This window comes from Acomys minous (assembly GCF_964271855.1).
Source record: "Acomys minous genome assembly, chromosome: 16".
In the NCBI taxonomy this organism is placed as follows: domain Eukaryota; kingdom Metazoa; phylum Chordata; class Mammalia; order Rodentia; family Muridae; genus Acomys; species Acomys minous.
In genome coordinates, this window is record NC_140498.1 from 23,676,478 (window position 1) to 23,703,481 (window position 27,004).

At 40.3% G+C, this 27,004-nt stretch overlaps 1 protein-coding gene and 1 long non-coding RNA gene across 4 annotated transcripts in view; one reads left to right on the forward strand and one right to left on the reverse strand.

The window, feature by feature from the left end:
• Positions 1–17,857, reverse strand: part of LOC311585807 — a 948,711-nt gene extending 930,854 nt beyond the window's left edge. Inside the window, exon 1 of the long non-coding RNA XR_014775355.1 lies at positions 17,813–17,857. This is a non-coding gene — a long non-coding RNA (uncharacterized lncRNA). The remainder of the gene's footprint in view (positions 1–17,812) is intronic.
• SGCD (sarcoglycan delta) overlaps positions 1–27,004 on the forward strand; it is a 916,564-nt gene that overhangs the window by 806,292 nt on the left and 83,268 nt on the right. For all 3 annotated transcript variants that reach the window (XM_084761368.1, XM_084761369.1, XM_084761367.1), the window contains one exon: positions 5,369–5,441. In XM_084761368.1, the coding sequence (XP_084617494.1) occupies positions 5,369–5,441 (73 nt within the window). The remainder of the gene's footprint in view (positions 1–5,368; positions 5,442–27,004) is intronic.

Consider the following 27,004-nt stretch of genomic DNA (forward strand, 5'->3'; position numbering starts at 1 on the left):
ATAGGTGTTATATGTCATGTTCAAGGTTCCTTAGCAAACAAGAGACCTTTGTGTCTTTCTGTAGAAATTCGTATCTAGAAGTATGGCCACAGGTGTGTAGGACATGAGCACCCCATTGGCCAAGTCCCAGCACAGAAGAACTTGAGATTATTGGATTAGTTAATAAATGGTAAAGAAGTGTGGGCATCTTGCTTTTACCTCCCTTCCCACGCGGAGTCCCCTTTTCCAGACACCCCTCTGGTGCGTGTTGCCTTGCTTTCCAGTAGAGGCTGCATCTCCCTGTGTTAACTAGTTAGCTGCACACCACTAACAAAAACAACCATGGCTCACAACATCAGAAGGTTCAGCATGTGGTCATTTGGCTCTGTGTCTCTGGAAATATGTGAGGCGGAACACTGTGGCAGTCAGAGATGGGAACGGAAGACGTACATTGCATGACAGGCAGGAAGCAGAAACATCAAAAGCAGACAGTTAAAACAGGTCATAGCCTCAAACAACGTGTCCCTTGGCTCGACTTTCTTCAGCTAGAAGCCCTTCCTAAACCTCCTACAATTTCCCAAACTGCCACCAAGAGCTGGCAACCAAACATTCAGCATATAAGTGAGGGGAGAGAGGATTTGATATTCAAACTACAGTAGCCTCACCTGCACAGAGCAAGGTGCTAGGGCCCTGGAGCTAAATATGGGTCAATAGTCACATGTACATGCAAGTCTTTGCATGTGCAGCCACTGCAAGTGTGGTTATGGGACCCTGTGAATTTTAGCTGCAGGCTTTAAGTAATTGGTTGTTTGGTATGGGGGGGGCTCACAGCCCCTGATCACCTTTGACTTTAAAGACATGTTTTTCTGTAGCCTTTACCATATTCCTTTATTACAATGTTTGTTGTTTTATACGTAGAGTTAAAATAATATCCTGAATTGTACTTAAAATATATGGTATTGTGTAAGGAATTTTATGACAAAAAAAAATCAGTTTTCCCAAAGGAATCACAGCATCAACAGAAACAATTCCAGTAGCAGCCCAGGGAAGCCACACCTACTTACACAGACCGTAAGACAAGTCAAAGATGTAGAACAATGTCTGCTCTGCATGACACATAAAAATGCTAGGTGGTGTGTGTCAGATTCCAAGTAAATGTTATAGCCATTTTATAATGTTGAGTGCTTACTGTTTGCCTTTGGCTGTGTTGGACAATGGAAATATGACAGAGAAAAAGACATTCGCCTAGTCAAGGAACAGCAAAGGTATTTTTGGATTAGAGAAAACTATGGCCCTGAATTCTAGTGTCCAGAAGAGACTATGTCCTTTCTATGGATCATTAATATGTGAAGTTTTACGTGACTCTGTCATGGAGCCATGAGCTCTGTCTAAGTAGCTTCTCCATGACCTGAGTAAAGCCAGGTGTACAGGTGAATTAGGGGGTGAATTTTGATCATCATCCTCAGCTAATGAAGAAGCAACTCAGTCAGAGTTTGAATGGGACAGAAAGACTGGCCAGGCATTTGAAAGCCATTTTAAAAGAAAATGCCATTCTTCAAGTTTGAGTGATTAGTCTGATGTAAAGTAGCCTCTGTCCTACTGTGTATACATGTTGTGCACAGTCGCCCAAGGCTCCAGATGTCTTACAGTATGAAGGTAGGCATGTGCATGGCAGTAGACAGACACCGTGAGTCATGGTTTCAGTAACAGTCCACATAGTGGAGGCTGACCACAGATAGGAACAGTTGCTGTATATACGATTAAGGTTGACTTAGAAAAGAGGTAATATTCTTTTTTGCTTTTATAGAATTTTTTTGGGGGGAAGAGATTCAACTAGAATGCAAATATACCAACAGTATAACCAAACTCCTTAGTTTACTGAGATACAGCACTGTAACTTTTCATTGTACTTCTGGGACTAAGATCCACAGAGTTCAGAGCTCCAAAAGGAAGTCCCTGTTCAGTGGTATGGCTTTGCCAGAACAGGAGGTGGTTTGGGATATGCCCAGGGCCTCATATAGCTTAAGAAGCATCATCATGCGACTTTTGTGGGGTTGTTTAATCCTTAGCAATTTTATGGCACCTAGCCCCACATACCTCTCCAAGGATCTCAGCAAAGCTAAAGATGTGAAATGTATACTAATTGTGATGACTCATTTCTTTTGTCTACTTAATGGCATAAGAGAAACATTCATTGGGTTTTATCTATGAGGACTTTCTAGAAAGGATTAACTATAGAATAAAATGTGAGCCATTCTCTCTTGAAGGCTAGGGCCTCAGTCTGGAAAAAAAAAAAAAGAGGGGAAAAGGCCACCTGAATGGTGGCATCCCACTGCCTCTGCTGCCTGAACTTCCCAGGTGTGAGCAAGCTCCTCCATCATGCCTTCTCCACTGTGAGGAACCATATCCGCAGACCATGACACAACCATATCTAGTCTGTGGCCCATGAGCTACCTGTGCTACAGGGATACTGACAAATGTGCCCAAACATATATGTAGACTGCATCATGTATGACAACATTATGTCACAGTATTAGAACCCTGGATAGCCCTGTGTGGCCAAACCTTTGGTCACAGTAAAGAAAAAATAATTAATGCACTCTTCAAAACCAAATTTAGTGCATGTTTAACAAAAGCTACACTTTAGTCTAAAAGTTAATTCATTCTACAGTTATACAAAAACATAATGAGGAAGTCTCAGGGGCAAAATTAGTAATTTATGCATAACAAAACTTTGAACATTCTTATGTAATTTGCATAACAAGTTGTAGATTTTATTATGCATATATTTTAATGTGTTTGAAATGATATGGAATCTTAAAAAGCAAGAAATATGTCAGTGCTGTGGAAATACTCAGTGGGCAAAGTGCTTGTTAGTGCAAGCATGGAGACCTGAATTTGGATCTGTAGTCCCTATGTGAAAGCTAGACTAGGTTGCATACATCTGTAAGCTCAGCATTGGGAGGTGGAGACAGACTGATTCCAGGGGCTTACTAGCTAGCCAGTCTAGCCACAGCAGCATTCTCCAAGTTCAGTGAGAGACCCTGGTCAAAAATAAATAAGATGTGGAGAGATTGAGGAAGACACTCAATGTCAACTCTAGTTGCTACATGAGCATACATGGGTGAGCATACCTGAGCACACATGTGCCCACAGAGGCAAACCCACAAGAACATCTTTAGGCTGAGAAAGGTTTGAAGTGGCCTACACTTAATGTTTCTGCCCACTGATGGTGCCAATGCAATGAGGCTGCTGCAAGAAATATGGACTAGTGCATGTGACAGAATCTATAGGAGTCAGTCAAAATTGTTAACTTTTAAATTTATGTTAATCATCAAGCCATTCCTCAAATAGCTATGTGTAATGTTAGGCCAAAGTATTATTTTTGATTATTTTTATAATGGTCTTTTGCTGCTATCATAGGATTGAATATTTTTTTGCAGTTCCTACATATATTAATAAAAATTCATTTTTCTAGACATATCATTATACTAGGATAAATCTAAATTTAGAGTAATAATTACAAAGGAGGAGTTTCTAGGCAATAAACATGCAAGAGAATTCCAGAAAGTTGCACATGAGTGTGAAATACTCTAATATTCTTAACAGTATCATAGACATATACCAGGTGCGAAGCACTTACCTTTTTCAAAGCACAGGGTACTGCCCCCGGTACGTGGAATATACCCAGAAGATGCTCCAGCACACAGCAAGAAAATTTGCTCAACCATGTTCATAGCAGCCCTATTCATAATAGCCAGAACATGGAAACAGCCTAAGTGTCCCTCAGTAGAAGAATGGATAAAGAAACTGTGGTACATATACACTATGGAATACTATTCAGCTATTAAAAACAAGGAATTCCCAAAATTTGTGGATAAATGGATTGAGCTAGAAATGATCATAATGAGTGAGTTAACTCAGAAGCAGAAAGACTCAAATGGTATATATTCACTTATATCTGCATATTAGCCCAACGGGCATGTCCCACGAAAGCCTTCACTTACCAGGAAACAGAGACAGAGGAGAGGACATTCTAGTGGGACTCTAGATGTGAGATTCATGAGAGAAAGGCAAAGTAGAAGGACCCAGAGGGTCCTAGGAGCCTACAAGTAGAACATTATGATAGGCAGATTTGGGCACAGGGGTCCCACTCAAACTAGGCACCAGACAAGGACAATACAGGCGGTAAACCTTAAACCCCTACCCAGATCTAGACAATGGACAGAACACTCTCCACAGTAAAGTGGAGAGTGGGATATTACGTTCTCACACACTCTGGTGCCTCACCTCTGACCATGTCCCCTGGATGGGGAGACCTGATGGCACTCAGAGGAAGGACAGCAGGTTACCAAGAAGAGACTTGATACCCTATGATCATATAGAGGGGGAGGTAATCCCCCTCAGGAACTGTCATAGGGGAGGGGAATAAGGGGAAAATGGGAGGGAGGGAAGAATGGGAGGATACAAGGGATGGGATAACCATTGAGATGTAACAAGAATAAATTAATAATAAAAAAAATGAAAAAAAAAAAAAAAAGAAAAGCTAATATCCAGGGCAACTGTCCCTGGTACGCTGCAGGTTAAATGATTTTTCAATCTCTTAGGGAGCATATAAAACCAGACAACCACTATTTTTATAGCTTGAAAAGCTCAGCTGATGTTGACAAGTGGTACAGATGAAGGCTGAGTGCTCAAGCAAGAGATGAATGCCCCAACTGGGCTGGGGATCGACGTTACCACTCAGTATAGAAATATGTCCTTCCAGTGATCTCTCATCATGTTCCATTTGCATCACTTTTCAAAATGGTAATGCAGAGCTTTATTTACCGAAAAGAAAAACACTTTAGCTTGACACGAGGCAAACACTACCATCTAACCTCGTGTGTTCCACAATCCGCACTGCATTGCAGGGAGAGGTCCTCAGCTGCTCTAGTTCCAAACTCCAGTCAGAAGGCCATTAATAGTTTATAAGAGACAAGAGTTAACATTTCCTGTTTTGAGGGATGTTGTTAAAGATGTTTCCCTTTTTGAAAAAAGAGGCTATCAGTTTCAGGGGGCGGCGCACAGGGGGCTCAGAAGACAAATGGGAGAAATAAAAGTAATGTAATTGTATTCTAATTAAAATGTTTGTTGGTTTGTTTTTGTTTTTTCCAGAAACCTGGAAACCCCGGTGGAATTTTCCACCCGGCCTCACTTGGATGTAACAAGAGCTGTTTCTCATTCTTTAAAGTTTTGCTTGCAGGAACTGATTTAACACCGTCCTGTCAGAAGCCCTCCTCAAGTGTGGCAAAATGCACACTCTGAGCTCCAATCAGTTTGTGTGCTGCAGATGCCCTGGGTGACCTCACATGCATAACATCTGTCTGCTTTTGTCTTTTCTCTGTAGGGGCTGAAGGCACAGTCTTCCCCAAATCCATAGAAACACCCAATGTCAGAGCAGACCCCTTCAAGGAACTCAGGTAAGCTTCCGACTTCGATTTGCATAGGTCCGGTGGCTGTTTCCTGTCTGTGGCTGACCAAACACTCATTTTGAGTGAACTTGACATTTACTTTATAAAATATGTTAACTGATAGAGACTGGAGAATTGCTGAAGACAATAATTTTTTAAATCTTTTTTTCTGAGTACTTAAGGAACTAAAGGTCTAGGGTGAGAAGTTGTAAAGATATAAAGGTGATTGGTGATTAGATTTCAGGATTGACAATGTCTGTTTACTGCCTTTTTTCTTGCTACTACAAATAAATACAGTTAGAAAATGAATCACAACTGGTGTTGATCAGCCACCTGAAAAGTATTACCTAAAAGAAGTTGGTGTCTATACCCAATTCAAGTGTTTCTTCCATGTAACAGAATGTCAATTACTTGAGTAGTATGGTGCTGGGGCTGAATTCTGTGGATATCCTTTGTATTGGAGCTGATCTTCAAATGTGGATATGAGTGTGTGGTTTTAGCAGGAGAAGCATCTGAAATGCTATGAAGTTGCCACCAACTATGGAAAATAAAAAAGAACAATATACAGACAAGATGGCCATAGAGATATAGCCTAAAAATCATGCTAGATGCTGACAGTCAAGAGAACCACATTACAAAAGGTGTGTTGGTATAAAGACAACTGTACTTTCTAAGGTAGGATCTAAGATAGGATCAAAGCCAGGGAACACTGCCTTTCTTGGTAACTGTTTGGCCTGACACCAGTGGCAAATCACCAGAAGAGGGCAGGCAACACGGGTGAACTACCTCATAACAGATATCGACTGTAACCGATGCGTCTGCATTGCATACATAGGTGGCACTACTCCCTCACAATGTAGGCTGTGGGTCTGTGCTTTGCTGAACTGGCCACAGCCACAGGGGAACCTGTGTTCCCTTAACAGAAACACATTCTCAGCCATGAGAAATACATGACTTTATGCCCAAGCCCATAGAATTTCTTCAAAATGTATACTCCCTCAGGATAGAGGGAAATAGATTAAGAGAAAAGAGGATAATTATTGGGGAAGGAGAACTTTTTCCAGAAAAACACCCAAATAAGGGGGAGCTGTGGTTTACAACCCAACTGTCCTACCACTGTATGTATGTGTGTGTATGTGTGTGTGCATATTTGCACATGTGTGATGAAGTCAGTAATACACCAGGTATCTGCCCTCTCACAGTTACTACAGGATAAGAAAAAAAATGTGGCAGATGCATAATGTCACTGCATTTTAACTCCAAGCCAGCATCAGGAAGAGTTTTAAGAATAACTATTCAGGCACCCAAGCTTAGATAGCAGGGGAAGTCTGAGCTTACATGGGCCATTGACTGTAGAGAATGCAAACAAAGAATGGGTACCTTGAGCTGAATGCCCATAAAGCTAGAGTCCAATCACCTAGTGATGTACATCCTGAGGCTTGGAATACAAAGGCATTCATTGCCTTGCGATTCCTGTGTTAGTGATGCTCAATGTGACATTTTTCACAACCCCTACAGCAGTTGGCAGGTGGAGTCATGCATAAGCCCTATGTCTTAGTGGCTCCCTGGCTCCGTTTTCTGAATTTCTATCAAAATTACTTTTATAATAATTCTTATTTTTTTGAAACACGAAAGCCATAAAAAAAAGGGATGATGGCAACACGTGACAGCATGGATGAACTCAAGGACATTGCCTTGATTGAGATAAGGCGGACACACAAGACAAATAGTATGTGACTTCATTCATATGGTAAATCTAAAATTAGCAGGTTGTATATAATACAGAGTAGGATAATGGTCATTATAAGTAACAAGGGAAAGGTACAGGAGATCAGGAGAGTTTTGATACTGCATACCAAATAAACATCATACACATTATATTAAAGTGTGTTCTAATGTTATACTGGGCAGTATACAGAGCTGTAAGTCACAACCCATTACATGTTTTATAAGGAACCCAAAAAGATGACCTCAAGGATTGCCAGCATAAGAAGTGACCACTGTTTAAGGAGACACAAAGGCTAATTACCCTCATTTAATCATTATTATGTTATATTAAATTAGCATTAGCTGCTCATAAGCACACATAATTAGAATAAAACCATACCAAAGGGCATATACATATGCCCTTTTTATTTGTATATGTCCTTGTGGTATGACTTTATTCTAATTATATGTGTTTTATTCTAATTATATGTCTAATTATATGTGATATATCCATCCACACTGAAGATCTGGTCCATGAAGAACACAGGACAGTGTTTTGCTCATAGTGTCCTGAGATAAGCTTTCACTGTCTACTAAAAGTCTAAGAGAAGCCCTGGAAATTTAAATTAGAATATGTACTCTCTAAAACTCCTGAGGAAAGGCAAGTATAGTGAAACAATATAAAGACTTCAAGTAAAGACTGCATATTCATTGCCTATTCCAAAATAATGGGCAAAGTTCACAGATGCTCAAAGTAATGGGGTTTTTAAAATAGGAATTATCCTTATTTCCTTCTGTTGCCATGATACAAAATACTCTGACCAAAAGCAACTTGGGGTAGAAAGGGTTACACTTTGATGGCACAGTCTTTCATTGAGGAAGTCAGGGCAGAAACTTAAAAAGGGAGTCATAGGAAAAACCCACAGAAGCATGCTTTTTGCTGACTTGCCCTCTAAATCACTCACTTATGCTTAAATAGTTCCTGTATACATCCAGGACCACCTGCTTGGGGAATGGTGCCACCCACAGTGGACTGGAGCCTCCTACAACAGTTAATAACCAAGATAATCTATCACAGGCATGCCTGCAGACCAGACTCATTTAGATAATTCCTCAACTGAGGCTTTTCCTCTCAGATTACTCTAGACTGTATCAAGATGGCAATAAGGCTGAACAGCACAGACATCATAACAAATATTTCCATATGTTATTCTGGCACTGTTGTTTTGTTTGTCCCTTTTGTCCAAATTATGGGAGCCTGAGTCCAGTTGAAAATACAAAATAAAAAAATATCATAGTTTAGCCTTTTCTCCTTTCTAGAATTTCTTTCTCATTGGTATTTTGTAGCATGACCAGCCTTTTGACATTGCAACATGACCATGTTATCTACAAAATTTTCATCTCATAACAAAGCAATCAGATTACTCTGTGTGTATGTATGTATATAATGCATGTGGTGTGAGATATAATATATATATATATATATATATATATATATATATATATATATATATATATATATATATATACATATCACAATAAAGTCTTATAATAGTTTAAGTAAGTTTGTGTTTTTCTCTTGAGCCTCATCCCTAGCTCTCTTTAGTTGTGAGCTTCAGGGTAGATAGGATAGATATACCTGTTAGACAAACTGAAAAGATGCCCAATTGTGGTTCACAGACTAACTTGGACCAGACTGTTGGTGCATGTTTTGCATTTTCCCTTTATTGAGTAGCAGGATGTTTTCCTCTATGCTACTAAGTGATGCTGACCTTGCCTATGGAGCCAAAGGATGTTGACCTTGAAGCCCACTTCCCTGGCCTCTGCCACCTTCATGCTGCTGTGTCTTTGGGCTCAAAGAAGCAAAGTACTCTACATGAGACTCCTGAATGTATACCCCAAACTGTTTGGGGGTAGCATCTTTGTCCACCCCTAGTACTAACCCAACAGAGTTCAAATACCTTGTGTTGTGGGTCAGAAACCCACTAAACTCATTCCATGGCCTTGAGCCAGACAGGGAGCCCTGGGTCTACAGAGACTCAACTCACTTTTGGTCTAAATATCTATTCCTTCCATATTATTCTAACTTTTTCTTTTAAAATAATTTTAAATTTTAAAAAGAGTTATAAAGTCTATACAGATGATCTCCATTTTCTACTATTCTCTAGTGTCAGCATCCTACCGTCATATGGTGTCATATATTGCGATTTACTTTAGGAGATGCAGTTATCTGACAGATCTTAAAGGAGCTTTATAAACAGGAGTTGCTTCGGATGTAAGTGAATGGACCTTTAAAGTTCACATTGCAGTTAAATTGGGATGGGGGCAGTCTTTTTAATGTAATATACATATTTTCTCAGTGATTTTTATTAAGTAAAAGCAAGAAATGTCTGCAAACCACAGAAGACTTGGACCCGGACTGTCTTGTAAAAATAATCAAGTTAAATATCCATGGCCCTCTTCTTACCCAGATAATCAAACATGAGAAAACGGCATCTGTCTCAGCATATTTTTTCACTGGAGTGGCTCTCCTGTTCTTGCTCTTGGCTACTGGGGAGTTTTCTTTCCTTGGGTTGGTGGTTTTCTTGCTAACTTGTTCACTAGAAGCAGACTTGAGACTTCTGGCAGTTATTCCTTAGATGCTCCCAGTAAGGGAGAAACACCTTCCTCTTTGCAGAGTTCTGATGTGTTGCTTTGCTCTTACATGACTATGGCCAATGCTTTGAAGTTTTTACTGAAAATGTTTGTAGATGACCCTCAAGCTGAGCTCAAATCCACACTGAGGGCTGCCTCTAACTACACAGAGAAAGGCAATGACAATAGCCTAGGTCAATGGCAGGTTCATGCGTATCGACTTTATCCCACAGGCTCATTATGAAATAATGATACAGTGCTCCAGATTGGAACCTATACTCAAAAATATATTAAGCGCTGAGCCTGCCCCTTGAAATAAGAAGAACTCACCTGGAATTATAATTGGATTTTAATAAATTCACAACTCAGGGTGTGAATATGTTCAATGTTCCCTTGTTCAGATTTTTCTGATCTCAAGCTGCTCATGATCTGAAATGGGAAATGGGCCCCTCGGCTTCGCATATGTATTTTCTATAAGAACAAAGGTTGCCTTTGACTGTCCATACTACTCTGAGGGCTTGTTATGACTGTGAAGACTCCACATAGGATTTTAATTCTTAGAGGCTTATAAATGAGAATCTAAAATCAGAAGCACCAGGCATGAAATCCTGAAAAGTAGAGACAATGCTGGGTAGACTGTGATATCTAGAAAACCTTAGCTTGCCCTCACGCCTTGGAAGGTATCCTAAGAAGTCCTAAGAACCAAGAAGCCAAAACACAAAAAACACAAAACAACACACACACACACACACACACACACACACACACACACACACATATATATATATGCCATCACCTCTTACTTCATGCATACTTACAAGGAGGGTGTTTGATTGATTACCTTGTCCCTGAAGATCAGAGACCACTTACAAAGTATGGTAGGATGCTTCCTAAGGAGCCATGTACCAAACACTTGGAAGGCAGGCGTGCAGAAAATAATCACTAAAGTAGTTCTCAGCTAAAGAGGATGCAACAGAAATATAACCCCAAATATAATGTGACACGATAATTGTTAGGATGGAGGAGTGAAACAAACTGATAGAGACACAAAGTGTAATTACATTACCTGGGAGCATTAGGTAAGGCTGTCCATGGCAAATGATTGGTATTTTGGTTGAGATACGTAGAAAAGAGTCAATGACGCAGGTTGAGGATTGAAAACGAATGGGTGTCTCTCACCACTTAGTTTAAGAAACAAATGACCCAACTTATCTCTGTGGTTCTATACTACATTTATGAAAATGTGATTTTCCTTCTAGTGGCTATGTTGTTTCATAAATTGTGTGGAAGCAATTTCAAATATGGGTGCAAAGACTTGAAAGATTTTATTAAGTTGCTATAGATAGCACATCTAACAGTTTGGAGGTAAAAATAATCTCCAGAATGTTGTACAACAACTGAGAAATAATATTACTGTGTTTAGGTTTTTTCCCCAAAATATTAGAGAGTTCTGTGACAAAAATTTCTGTGGACAGAAATTTTATATATATATATATATATATATATATATATATATATATTATATATATATATATATCAGCATTTCCTGGAACATTGTACTTGTTTTGTTTTGTTTTTTAATTTAAAATAAAAAAGCTAAACTCCTTTGGGGATGTGTGAGATTTAAAATCTGTATATATCATTGGGACCCACAAAGGCAATCAGGCCCACATAAGTTGAAAAAAATACATTATTTCATTTTCTACTGTCCATTCCTAAGTAAGTTTAGACTGGCTTCTAATGCTTTATAAGCTTAAAGTACCAAGAGAATTGACATAGCTTCAGGGTTCAGTTAACTAAAGGCATTCAGAGTCACGATACAAAAATGTCAAATAATGACTTTTAAAACTCGAAAGGAGGGAGAGATGGAGAGAGGCATATAATGAGCCTCTTGGTCATGTGTAGAACAATTCCACAGAATGTCATTGGCTATGAAACCTGTAAGTTTTATTTTTTGAACATTTCAAAAACATTTTCCATAATTCACCTTCTCCCTCCCTTTTCCTCCATTCCCCAGCATTCCACAAACTTAGACCGAGGTTTTTCTGTTTTGTGTATGTGATATTCAATACCCATTTGGCCATATAATAGGATTGAAATGATAAATTAAAGAAATATGCAAATAGCATGACTATTTAAGTTGTCTGTAAGGCTCAGAGACCATTACAAAGTATTGGTGGGATACTAATTGAGGCATGCACTATAGACTCAGACCACAGAGACAGAAGGAAAGAATCGTTAATGTTATCAATACTGGTCAATGACTTAGGCTTTGCAGGTGTCCTGAGGTTGTTCTGAAGTTGGTCCCAATGCCCATGTGCACAGTGAGTACAGGCATAGATCTGAGGCTCTTAAACCCAGGTGCCTAGAACACAGACAAATCTGAAAATTCAAGCTCAAAAATTGCTATGTTTGGCAAGGAGAAACAGGCAGTTCCATATAATCGAAGCTGTTATCTCAGACCGGGACTCAATGTTTAGCGTTGTTTTTCCACCGTAAAAGTTTTTATCAAGTTATAGAAGCCCGTAATTATCTTTCACTTAAGAAAGAAATGCAAACAACTACTGTATCTGAGGTGGCTATCAATATCACAGATAAATGGCTATTCCCCACTAACATCCATTGTTAAAACGCAATTGGTAAAGGACAATCTTATAAATTGGTCAATGCTGCGCTGTCACTTTTGTTTTCCCATTTTTTCTGGTCTTGTTGAGGAGACAGGAACAAACAGAACAAAGGGAAAGCAATGCTTCAATGATTAAGGTAGTTTCAGTCTCACTTATCTATGTTTAACAGAAGTAATAGAAGCCAAGTCTGATGGCATATGTCTGTCATCACAGTGCTTGGGAGGCAGAGGCAGAAGCATCACAGCAATTTTGAGGCTCTATCTAGTGACTTAAGCTAGTCATGGCTACATGGGAAACCCTGTCTCCAAAATAATATTTTTAAAAATGCCAAGGGATTGTTCTTTGACAGTACCACCCATGTATTCCATATCTATTTCCTCTCTAGTTGTTATGTTCCCACTGGGAGCCAGGAAAGGATATAAGCCAGAGAACATCATGGGAGAGATGAGGTTACAGCATAGGAAAGGTCTCACTTGGAAAGAAATTGGAAGCCTGTCTCTTCTTATGTCTAGCCAGCTGTGGGAGGAAGATAACAAATGTCACAAAGGCAAGAGTTAAGTAAGTCCTCTCAACGATGGAGGAAATAGCTAATTAGATAGGTTTCAAGAAAAGTCAGCTGGCCCTGGGAGTGCACTCCTTTAACACCAGCATTTGAGAGGGAGAGGCAGGAGGATATCAGTGAGTTCAAAGGCAGTCTGGTGTAATACAGAGTTCTAGGCCATCTAGGGATATATAATAAAATCCTCTTTAAATAACAATAACAACAATAATTATGTAATAAAGAAAAGCTAACTGCTATGTGTCATTGCACTCTCTGAGACTCTGGGAGGAAGCCATATTGCAAAGTTCTCCCAGATGGCCTCTGTGTCATGCGGCCAGGGAAGAAATTTTATGAATCTCTAGGAGAAGGGATAGGTTTTAGAAGGACCCACATGAGCCACCTCCCCTACTTCTTTTGGTACTGCTAATCAACTTAGAGTCCCATATATACTAGGCAAGCATTCTACCACTGAGCCACACCCTAAGTCCTGTTTAGGAACACAAGTGGTAACTGATGGCCAGGCTGGTCAGGATTCCAGGGTGAGTCCTTGGGGTGAAGCTTTTTGGTAAGCTTTCTAATCAGTATGGCATATTACCTGTTAGGAACAATTGTAAAGAGGAAAGGTTTTTTTTCTCATAGTTTGCATCCACTGTGGCAGAGAAGCCATAGTAGAGAAAAGAATGAGAGAAAGAAGACATAGAGGCCAGGGCAATCTCTATAGTCCTAAAAGGATATACCTCACAGTGACCTGCCTCCTCTACCTTGGTCCTGTCTCCTACTTTTCACTGCCTCTCAATAAAGCCAACATAGTATCACTCTATCAAATAATTAATCAAATTATTAGGTCAGAGCTCTCTAGATTCAAGAACTTTCCAGGAGTCCATCAACTAGTTTCTAAGTCTCGAATACACGAGTCAACAGGGGACACTTCATGATTAAATCGTAGTATAGGCTGAGGTACCAAACAGGGTGTCTTGATACTGAAACATGCGGCATGACTACCTTTATGGCGAGCAACACCAACCATACCTGATACACAATGGAACTAAGTGAGCATGGAGATAGCCAGACAAAATCCAGCATGAGCTGCTACCCAGCCCTGAAGCCCATCAGAACTACATGTTCTGGAATCTGGAATTTTTCTGTTCCATCTTACCTAGAAGTCACATAAGCCTTTTCTCCTCTATAACGTTCCAAAGAGGGAAAGGAAATGTGTAAAACTGATTAAGGAAAAGCTTTTGTTTTGGGGAATCACAGAAAGATTATAAGGATAGATGCCATTTGACTCCACCACCCACCCCCAAAATCTATTAGGCTAAAAGTTTGAAAGAAAAATTAGTCAGACAAGAACAATAATGAAAAGCCATTTGCTTTTGCCTGGATGAAGTGCTTTGTCAGGTGGCCAGGCTTCCATGGAGAACGGTTTGTCAATCCCAATGTGTTTTAGCTGAAGTTGACAAGAACTAATGGCTGTAAGTCTTTATTTCTGCATCTTGTAGGAACTGTGAAAATAAACAGAGAAGGAACAAATCTGTTGGAACTCAGCATTATGACCCTTGTCATAAGCAATATTTATGCCCTTGCAAATCGGGAGTGAGAGATGAGTTCAAATACAATACCCAAAGTGGTTTGAGTATTTTAGTCTCTCAAACTGAATCTTGACAAGCGCCTCTCAAGCATCTTTCAGAATCATTATTAGACATCCCTGGGGTATCTGTGATACCCAGAACCATCAATGGCATGCTTGAAAAAATACCACTTTTACCTGTCACAATAGGCTCATATCCATCAAAAGGGCCAATAAAATGACATCACCACCAGCATCCCTGACAGGTGGTGTTAGTTAAAAATTAAAATAGTGCATTTTAGATTAACCTTTAATGTTAGGGATTAAACATGTAAAAAAAATCACTCCAAGAAAAGCCATCATAAGAGGATATAAAATTACCTTTATCTTAGTTGACAAGGCAGGTTTACCATCTTAAAAGTAGGAGTTTGTAGCCTAGTCTTTGACAGCAGAAAAATTACGTGTTTCTGAGCTAGGGCTACTTCCTGTCTCCAAAGAAAACACAGCAACTTTGTTATTGTTTTTGTCTTGATTAAAATGTCAGCTGCTGTCATTTATTATGTAAAGTATGTAGAATATATTGTTCTGTTGTTCTTGAAAAAACACACAATTGCCTCTGATTCCTGTTTTTCCCTCCTCCATAGATGGCCCTGCTGGGTATATAGACAGAAAAATCTTGCTTAATTATAGCCTTCATGATCCTGGCTTGAAGCCAGGGTTGTTTGATTCCAGTTAAGACATTTTCAAAACAAAGAGTAATGGGAGGTTATCCGAACAAGATGACAAGAGATTTTATATGAATTCAGTTGAGCATCAAAAGTGAATTAAAAATGAACCAGCAAGTCAATCATCTTTTCTTTCTCATGAGCTCTTCTAAATCTAGGATTGTCTGTGGTTTGCTAGAACACAGTGTAATATAAGGGAGAGTAAGACAAGCAGATATCTAAGACACCTAGATAAGCTTATCTCATTTCCTAGCCATGGTTATGCATAATGTTAGACCAAATGTCACTCTGCTCTTTGTTTATGGGTCTCACTGATGAAATGATAAAGATTCAAAACATACTTCTCAGGGGCTAGAGAGATATCTCAATGACTAGGAGCACTTGCTGCATTTCCAGAGGTCTCAGAGTTCAGTTGAACACCCATAGTCAGTGGCTCACAACCTTGTATAACTCTAGCTTTAAGTGACATGATGCTCTCTTCTGGCATCTATGGATGTCCCTACACACATGTAACACACACACACACACACACACACACACACACACACACACACAAAATCACCTCTTAACAGTCTCTCACAACCTGAGCATATCCTATTTGGTTATGTCCTACTTCTTTTCCCCACCTTCTGTCATCCTCTAATTTTTTTTTCTCTTGTTGCCCACCTATACCTTTCATCCTTTCCACTGCTTCTTGGTTGCTGCTTCTATATTTAAATTTTTCAGAAGTCTTCATTCTAGAATGTTGCCCTTTTGTTATATCCTGCACGAATTACATAAAGGTGCTTTTCCTTTGAACTATAGATTATTACAATGACAGTTTCTCTCAAGTTATTTAAGGTCTGAAGGATCCACAGCTGGATATTATTCAGATCAAGAGTCTAAATTGGAGGTCGCTATCAAATCCATTCCCAAGGAGCACAGAGAATCCTGTGAAAGAGGTAGCAGAAAGATTTTAAGAGTCAGGAGATGGAGGACACCAGGAGAATATGACCCTCTGAATCAAGTATGCAAAGCACATATGAGCTCAGTAGCTCACAGATACTAAAGCAGCAAGCACAGGGCTTATATGGGTCTACACCAAGTCCTCTGTGTACATGTTATAGCTATTAGCTTAGTGTTTTTGTGGAAGTCCTATGAGAATGAATGAGTGGGTCTCTGACTCTTTTGCCTGCTCTTGGGACTCTTTTCTTTCTATTGTTTTGTCATGTTCCACTTCAATATGAAAGTTTTTGCTTTGACTTATTATATTTTATTTTGTCATATTTGGTTGTTATCTCTTAGAAGCCTTTTGTATTCTAATGAGAGAGATAAAGGGAGAGGATATGTAGGGAAGGACAGAGGAGGGGAGGGGAGGGGAGGAGAGGAGGAACTGGGATAAGTGGAGGGAAGGGAAACTATAATCAGGATACGTTGTATGAAAAAAATCTATTTTCAATTCAAAATAAATGTAGGTCTAATTAGAGATTTATGAAATGGTTATTGATTTATACATGACTTCAGTGTAAGACCTAACACATCACAATCTCTTTGGAGGGGCTGTAGGCATGGGTCAGTATTTAAGAGTGAGTATTGCTTTTACAGTTAACTGGAATCTTGTTCCCAGCACCCAAGCACCTGTGGCTCTTGGCCTATCATAAGTGCTCTACTTAGGATATCTTTAAAAGCCTACTGATCTCCACAGGAACCCACATGCACACACATACACACACGCACACACACACACACACACACAGAGAGAGAGAGAGAGAGAGAGAGAGAGAGAGAGAGAGAGAGAGAGAGAGAGACAGAGAGACAGAGACAGAGAGACAGAGACAGAAACAGAGAGAGACAGAGAGAGACAAAGAAAGACAGAGATGGAGACAGACAGACAGACAGAGAGTGGAAGGGGAGGTACACACACACACACATACATGTAAACATGATTAAAAGTAAAGTGAATATTTTAAAAAATAATTTGTTTTGTGTGCATGAAGAACTAATTGAGTCTTGGGCTCTAAGATATGAAGATGCTGGGATTTCTGGATGGGTTGATATCTTTTGTCAGAATCTGTATGCCTTTGCTCTTGGGCTGGTCAGATTGGGGTTTAGAGTGATATCCTATCCCATTTGCTTGGGACATCTCTGCTGGTCAGTTTGTTCAGGCTAGTGGGAACGTGCGAGGTCTTGCTCTGTAATACGTAGCTTTATACTTGATACCTGGCTTTCAGTGTATGTTACTTTCAGCTGTCCTGTTACGACACAGGCCAGAGTTGACTCCAGTCTTCCTCTGTAAGGGTGTCTTGGTCACAAGGTAAAGAGTGAAGAAACAGTCCCTGAAGCAAGCAGTTTCTTATGGCCAGCTCCATTAACCACCAGATTATAGCCTCACCAAATGCCCTTCCATCAAAGAGGTACTTGTTCAGTGCTGTTCCTGGGCCAGCCAAGACTGTGAGGTTTGAGTTATCTTGCAGCGTGGCTTTTTACAAGACCCACAGACTCTCAGCTTTCAGCCTGCTGACACTTTCTAACGAAGTTATTAGGTGTTTTGATTCTTCTTACTTTCAACGTGTGGTTGACATTTTCTTCTTGACTTTTACCACATTCTTTTTTTTTTTTTTTTTTTTTTTTTTTTTTTTTTTTTTGTGGATTTGGAGCTCTGAAGGGGCCATTTACAGTCGCTGCATTATCATTTTCCAAGATAGGTAACTGCACTGAGCATGCCTTTCAATTAGAAATTCTCTGCCTCTGTAGGCTCCAGCCACACTGCCCTTTCCCCACAGTCTCATGATATTATTCTCTTCATTTAAAACCAACTTCCATACCTTTCTTCTGGGTGACTCTATTTACTTTCTATCTCTAAGCTTGGCCATTTGACTAACCCAGGCCCATGATATTATAATTCGTAAAAAAAATCCATTTTCCTTTCTCCATTTATACCTCTCATAGCTATTTTCTGTTCCCATAGGAAAATGAGTCGTTAGTTCTTTGAGACTTTTGTTTTCACAGATACAACCAAACCCACAAACATTCTCTTGTCTGACTTTAGAGCTCAGCCACAGTCACTCTAGAATAGCAAAGCCCTGAGGAAATTTGAAAGCTCTGACAATCCAAACACCATACCCCTAACCTTGAATAGAAAATAGATGCTAATAAATTCAAGGTCTTAAAAATGTGAATTATAGTCATTTCACACTTGGTGGCAGCTTCATGCTGAAGTAATAGCTTAAAACTTAATTATGATGCTTGTCCCTCCTTTAAGTGCAGATGACATTCCTCAGATAGAGTTTTGCAAAGACATCTGAGGAACAGAGATGAGACACTAATTAGTTATTCCTGATGGAGACTATTGACTGTGTACTGATTAAAGCAAAGCGTTGACGCCCTTCCTAGCATGATGCATCTGTCTACTAGTTTCTGCTGCTCTCTCTGGTCCTCATGAAGAGCTCTTGGGGGAAATGATGGAAATGCCCTTCATCCTTTGCATGCAGATATAGAAGGGAAGTGTGCATGATAAGTGAGGTGGACGTAGAGAGCAGAAAGCGCTAGGCTCCTTCTGATTGCTGTCCTCCTGCAAATGGCTCAGTGTTGCTTTGAGGAACATTTGTGAGACACACAGCCCTAATGGACTGGACAGGGCTCAATCAGAGCACTCGGGAAGCTATCATACAATATGCTTCCAACTTGAGCTGCACATCCAAAGGGGTATGTGCACATCCAAAGAAGAGGATGACATACAGAAGATTCTGCCCTCAGTCTCATAATCCAGTAGCACCAGCAAGGCAGTAACTAAGAAACGATAGGTCAGGTCGCAGTCCTCTCTGTATACAGTGTGATACTCTCACAATCCATTGTGTTAATGACCTAGAGTGCTCAGGAGTGAGGGGTGGAACTGAAAGACACAGCTCAGTAGAAGAAAATGTTCTGTGACTGTCTGAAGCGGCAGGGTACCTCCCTTGACACTCCTTAGCATGGGTCACTCAAGGCAAGGTCACACATCCTATCAGGACTGCAGAAAATGCAAGAAGAGGGAGAGGAAACTGCAGTAAGGATATAATATATGGGAGAAGAATAAATCAATTTAATTTTAAAAAGAAAGAAATAGATCACACTCAGAAGGTGGGTAGTGTTTAACTAAATGGCTTCTGTGTCTATTCCAATGTGAAGACTCTAAAGCTTAGCATTCTAATCTCTGTTCATAGAACTTTCTAGGCCCTCTCAGTGAGCTTGAATTCCTTAAAAAAGTCTACCTTTGAAAGGCTGAGACCAGATCTGTAATAAATATTGATTCCTCTCTGCTCATTATGGTTTGAACATTTAGAGACCGGTTCATAATCATATATACGTTTATATTTTTAAAGCATCTTTTCACAAATACCTCAAAAACAAAAACAAGAGAAGCTATATTGAAGGCATTGAGTTCATTCCTGTATAACAGATGAGAGGATAGATGAATTTTAAATAGCCCAGGAGTAATGAAAAGGCACCTAACTCAATACCTGGATGAAGTAGGGATCGTGTCTTTATTCTGTTTTGAGAATCTCTGTGTGTAGCCCAGGCTTCTGACCTTGAGACCATCCTGCCTCATCCTTCTGTATTCTGGGTCTGTCATGCCTGGAAACGTTCATGTCATGCTGGGGAATGAACCCAGGGCCCTCTTGCATGTTAGGCAGAAGTTCTACCACTCACCTTTCCCTAGTCCTGATTAATGATATTTGAAGGTGTCAGTAAATGGGTCAGATCTCAGCCCTAGTAGCAACATATGAGACCAGACTAGTGGACAGTTTGTTCCTTAGTAGCCTGTGACTTTGGCAGAGTTTCAGTTTTCTCATTTTTGAAAATTATAGAAAAAGGATTAAGAATGAAACCCAGACTAAGAAGGAGTTTATGAGATTTCAATGGTACAGTATATGAGTATGAGTGTGTGTGTGTATGTGTGTGTGTGTGTTTATGTGCGCTCACAGATTTGGAACATAATAAGCATTTGTTTCAGAGGCCATGTTGTTAAACAATACATCATTACTCATCCTTGAAAAAAGCAGGGAATCTGTCCTGGTAATCTGGAAATTCCTGCCATATTTATATGCCTTTGAGATAATAGCCAGCCATGGGTTAATAGCCTGTTTTATACAAGTCAAGGTAATAAGCATTGAATAATTTGCCAGGTTGGTCCCAAAATCAGAAGTGAACTCTGATCCTGCTGAAAGTTTCTTACAGGAAAGACATTCAATCTGCAGCTGAAGACAGGATAAAACCAGATCTTTTCCCAAGGAGAAGCAATTTGAGAAACACAAGCTCTCCACAGGTAGAAGGAAATGCTAAGCATTATGATTATAAATGCAAAGATTCACTCTGTAAGCATTCCTATTGCAGAGAGCTTTCGAATGTTTTTCTGAGTTAGTTGCAGTATGGTAAGTGATGGAGAGCTCATGGTATTTGGAAATGGAAAAGAGAAGTTAAGCATGGTGTCACATTCTTGCAATCAGTATTAGACTGAGACAGTAGAATTGAAACTACCAGGCCAGCCTTGACTGCAGAGTAAGACCCAGTCAAACAACAGGCACATACGAAGATACATGCATCTATATGGAATATGCACATTACCACATAGATTAAAAAATGGAAACAAATATCATCTACATGTCAAAACATGTTAAACATCTTCAAGCATTAGAAGGACAAAGTGCCACCCTCCCTGGCACCTGCAGTCCTTCTCAGGAAGGCTGTGAGGGTTGAAATCAACTCCCCAGAGAACCATAAGAGGCAGAAAATCCCAGGAACAAGATGCCTCATCAGGATACTTTTTATTTTTGTCACCAACTGCTGCCAGCAATCAATAGCCCTCTCCACACTATAGAGGGAAATGAAATGAAAACATTAAACTCTAATGAGATCTGAAATTTTTTATATTGAATATTTCATACTATCCTAGAGATTACCCATTTATCCTTGCATATATCCATAAAGTTTGTGCCTTTTCATTATACTGTGCCTTTGTGAATTGTGTTGTTTCCTTTCCCCTGATGGTCATGATGGCTATCTACCTTTTTATATGACTTAGACAAGTATTCAGTTTACAACTATAGAGTGCCGCAACTAATTGTTCCTTCTTTTTAGTTTTTGAACCAAGGTCTCACTAACTTGCTCAGGACGATCTTGAGCTTACCATCCCCCTGCCTCAGCTTCTTAAGTAGCTGGAATTGCAGGCCTGTACCATTTGGTTCAATAAACTCTTATTTCTTGCTGACAGTGTATTGCTAGGTGAGAATCAGCTGTAAGATATAACATTTTACCCCTGTGCTCCTTGTGGGCGAATTAATTGGTTGGTCGTAACAGATATTTAGATATTCCTCCACTCAAAGCAGATCAGAGCAGTAATCTTGGAAAAGTTCGTGTCACATGAATGCACGCTGCCAAAGAAGTCCAGGGAATGGATAGCACACAGTCAAACTCCTGGATCCATGGGCTCTCTGAGGCAGCACTTGACACAAGATTGAATGGTTTCAGCCTAGACCCTGAAGAAAGAAAAGTAGTGCTATCTCTTTGGTTCTGTAACACTTTCATATACTACCTAATTAGCTTGGTGAGATAGGGGGGCCCAGACAGGAGAATGAGGGGAGAATAGAAATAAGAAGGGCAGGAAAGGACATGAATGTTTCTAGGTATGGTAGAAGAGAAAGCTTATTATAGATAAAAGGGAATGCAGAGCCAGAGTCAGAAACATCTGAGAGAGTGATGTGGACATGGCCAGGCTATGGGGCCATGTGGGGAAATGGGGAGGGGAAGGAAGAGGAGAGAGTCAGGAACCAGGTACAGCAGCCAGGAGGCCAAAAGCACAAAAGGGGCAGTTAACCAATATTTGTGAATTACATAGGGAAAAGCCTCTGGGTAAGGGCAGCCTAACCCTTGGGATGGGGAGTTGGGTTAGAGAGTGGGGTATGCCAGACATACACTGTGACCGGTAGGGACTGAGGGATGCTAGGAATACCTGGCGGCCAGGTCCGCTTTGATCTGTTAAATATGCACCTCAGCCATTTGTCCTGGGTTTGAAATTTAACAGAAAGGGGAATAGGAAGAATGCCTCATGGTGACACTTCACTGGAAAACCCATCTGATCAACTTCAAGATGATTTGCTGCCAGAATCTGTGCTTTCCAGCTAGAGAAAGACTTTTCTAACTGGACTTGCCAGTCTAGTCACATAAATGTAGCCCAAGTAGATGTATTGCCTCCACTAGAATTTGATCAGCTATCATGTGTCTGACATATGATCTAGGAACACACCCATGAACAAGATAGATATCGCCCTTGGTCTTGTAGACGCAAGGCACTAAGTAGCTAAGTAGAGTGATTGTCATTTCTGGAATACATTTTTTGCCTCATACCAGCCTAATTCCTGTGCATCTTACCTCATTTAATCTAACATCATTTACTCCATGCTCCAGGAGAGACAGTGGAGACATGCCTAGTCTATAGGTAGAGAAAAAGAGGCTCATAGAGTTCTGGGGACTTGGAGTAGGACACTGAGGGGGTTGGGAAGGGAGGGGTTCTCTGCAGATGTCACATCAGGCAGCAAACTGAAGAGATAAAGATGAAAACTCGTTCATTCAACTTGTCAACCTGGGTCAAAGCTTCTAGAGAGTCTGATGCCAGGCGGTTTACTGCCAATACATTTAAAACACAGTGCAATGTAGGGAAAAGTCCAGGCAACAATAATTCCAGTTCTAGGTGTACAATAAAGGTTAAGGGGTAACTACATCGAAACTCCTATGCAAAGTACATGTGACCATGAAGATGGGTCTCTAGCTCAACAGTCTAGAGTCTGGTGTGATCTCTGACCAAGATAGCATAGAGGTCAGCAGGCTACAAAGTACATATGACCTAAGTACATATTGCCTAAAGATAGGCTCTGTTATCTCAGAGCTAACCGGCTAGGGAAGGAAGGGTCTGGGATAAACATTTTGGGTGAGGCCTGCTTCTAAAGCAAAAGGTGGGTGAGGTCTACCTCTACAGATAGCAAAAAGGTCACCAGGTTATTACCAGTATCCATTCCATGTCTTCTAGGTAGAAAACAGGTATTTTCTCATTTGAGGAAACACCTCTGCATGGGCATAAAGACCTTTGTGATCCCACTAGGTGAGGGTTAATCTTGTGTCAAGTGCTACCTCAGAGAGCCCATGGATCCAGGTGTTTGACTGTGTGTTATCCATCCCCTGGACTTCTTTGGTAGCATGCATTCGCATGACATTAGCTTTCTACAGATTACTAGGCTGGTTCTCTCTGCCAACTCATATCTGCTCTCAGCAAGAAGAGAGAAGCTATCTCAGTGTCATGTTGATTTTCTTATGCTTTCTATTATATTCATAAGAGTCAACTGAAATCAGCAAGAAGAGCTCCAAGTTCATGTCCCTGCTCAGGGCGATACTGGTACTCCATTACCTATAACAGCGGCCATACCGACACTGTGCAAAAACTGTGTGGAAACACAGACGAGCTGAGCCTTCTTTTGACCCTGTTTCTTTTGACCGTGGAAGCCTGATGAGTCCTCAGGGCCTTTGGCATTGCTCAATAATAATTAATAATGATAATAACTGTTATTAGTATTGATTTTATCCCTTGTTTAATATCTGTCGCTTTTAATGACTTGTAAATCCTAAGCCCTTGACTCTGAATCTTTGTTTCGGATTGGAACCATGTGGGGCATTTAAAGATAATCTTGACTTCTAGTCCCCCATTACAGAAGGATATAGTAGGATCTTTCAGAGGTTGAGCTAGACATTAGAATCGCTTAAAACGTGTCTGGTGTCTCCTCAGTACAGCCAAGTTCAGGAACTGAGGCTGTAAGACAGACTAACTACGTCAAACCCTCATCAATAAGCACACTACATTTCATAAGCTGTGAAGTGGTACTAGAGCCAGGAGGAGCAGACACTCAGAAAATGTTGGTAAGTGGGTAGAGGAGAAGTTGTGAAGGTGGGGGGGGGGGGTGAGTGAGCAGGTGGGTGACAAAGGTGGTGGTTAAAGCAGTCGTTGGATTTAAGTACACAGAGTAGTGTCATTAGGCTATTGTTCAGTAACCTTATGAGTCTGTATACTCCTTTATAAAAATCATCAGAGGCTTTAGATAAGTGTGTGAGGATATGAAAAAGTAAACAGCAAGCTGCAGGGTGCTCACATCATCTACAAGTGCAATTCTCTTAATCATGTGTTCAGCCCTGATCTTGACACATTCTCGACAACTCAGGCAGCCATTACATCAGGGGTAATGGTTCGTTCTTATATCTTCAGTGAATCATGTTTGTCTGAAGGAAGCAAAGATAACAAAAGGGAAATTATAGTTTGTGCAGAGTGGGATGATTGCTTGTAAACCAAGCAATGGAAGGAAGTTTCTGCAAGCAACTGGGAATTCCCTGTCATCCAGATGCAGGAAATGATCTGCAAAGGAGGTGGATGCCTTATTCAGACCATTTACATTTTTAAAAATATATTTTATTAATTTATTCATATTACATCTAAACTGTTATCCCATTCCTTGTATCCTCCCATTCCTCCCTCCCTCCCATTTCCCCCTTACTGCCATCCCCTATGACTGTGACTGAGGGGGACCTCCTCCCCCTCTATATGCTCATAGAATATCAAGTCTCTTCTTGGTAGCCTGCTATCCTTCCTCTGAGTGCCACCAGGACTCCCCATCCAGGGGACATAGACCATTTACATTTTAACTGGGGGTGGGAGAAAGATGCTGAAGCACCTTTGACACCTGAGAGACTCACGATTTCCTTGTGATGTGGACCACACCCCTGAGTAATTCAGCAGGGTACCAACACCACATTGAACACATCAGATTTTTATTCTTGTTTTTATTCAAATACGTGCAAGTGAGGCTGTGCATACAACAGGGAGGGAGTGCTGGAGAGACTGGTGCACAAAGTAGCATTCGTGTGGGGGTTGACTAGTGCCCTAATACTGCTCTGTCCCTGTGTCACAGGGACATCAGTTATTGTGTCCTCTAGATATTCTACCCTATAAGTGATTGATGTAAAAGTATTTCAACCAATTGTGGCAGCTTAATAGCAAGCAGAACAGTAGTTGATGTTCTCACCTGGGAACCATGTTCTTGGCCCAGTTGGTAATACTAGACATGAGCTCCATTTTGTAGAGATGACCTTAAATCCAATCATTAGTAGGTATTTATCCCATTGGTATTCATGCCACTATTATGCCTATTGGGCTTATCTTGAGAAGCTAGTGCTCCATGTTACTCACTGGGCTCATAGCTGGGCAGGACTGGTGTTTACTCTTCTTCACTTATAGCATTTAGCACTAAGAAAGCTAGACAGTAGCTTCCAGATCAATACGAGCTTGATTTCTCCATGCCCTGTGATGGAAGTATGTAGTGTCTTCAGAGATAAAGTCTCCATGTCAAGTTCTGGAGGCTTTCCAAGAGCAAGAGCAATAGACTTTCATGATGATATATATATATATATATATATATATATATATATATATATATATATATATATATATCATGTCTGCCTCATATTAGAAAAATATGCACAAATATGCAGTGTCTATGGTTTGAAGTATCTTCTACATAAACATTGACTGTCATGTGTGCCACCTGTAAGGAAGACATCACCTGCCCCTCTGTAAAGGAGTCCCAGTTGCACCGGTTGTCCCTATAATAGCACACAGAAGGGACTTGGAACTCAGCACATTTCCCTCCAGTGGATTCTAACAACAACAAAAATCTATTTGTATGTTGTCCTAAAAAAGTTGGAAGTTTTTTAATAAAAAAATATTGTGAAAGCAAAACAAGCTAAAATTCAATAGTAAATATTTTTGGTCCAAAAAGACCCCAGGTTTCATACCTAGTACACCACCTCCTCTACTTCTTCCTATTATTTGTTTCTCTTCTCCACTTTGTGCTTCTGGCCTCTCCCCCTCCTGTGCCCCCTGTCCCCTCCCCCCTCCCGTTCTGATTCTTTCTAGTGCTGATCAGTATAGTTGTCTTGGTTACTCAGGCTCCTACAGAATCATGCCTTAGGGTCTTACCTTTCCCTCAAGCTGCACATAAAAGTTTTTCCCAACAAAAGAGAATCCTTTCCTTTGAGAGAAAGGAACAGCCATTCACAGTGTCTCTATACATTTTCTTTGAATATGCATGTCTTCAGTAAGAACTGTTGAATGTGGAAACATACTTGTTTCTCTTCCTTTTACTTTTTAATTAATGTACTAATGCTCATATTTATGAGGTATAGCATGAAATGCCAACACACATACACAGTTTGTATCAATGAGGTTGGCCTGACATCTTATTCCCTTGTGAGGACTTGTTGGCATTCTGTAGGATGCACTTTGCAACCACCCATAAAGAAAAGGATTCCTAGGAACCTTGGATATTATCAAATCTATTCCTGTCATGTGATGAGTGGAAAGAGCCAGGTCCAGAGAGATGGAGTGACTCATTTCTCAGGACAGAGCCAAACTGAGCAGTGGGCACTAAAATCACAGCCTTCAGATGCCCAGTGGGGACCTTGATGGCAAAGAATTGTTTTTTATCCCATTCATCTGTACTTTGTACGGACCATATACCACTCTAGAGTTGTTACTCTTATACCAAGGCTCCGAGAGCTATATGAGCTTCCTCCATCACTGATTACCAGGTACTTGTCCTCCGGGAGCTTTGTTTCATATTTGAAAAAACTGCTGATGCTAATACTGTTAAGTGAGAAAATCCAGACTAAAATGCACTCTTCGAGACTTGGAAGGGGGGTAACTGTAAAGTCCTGTA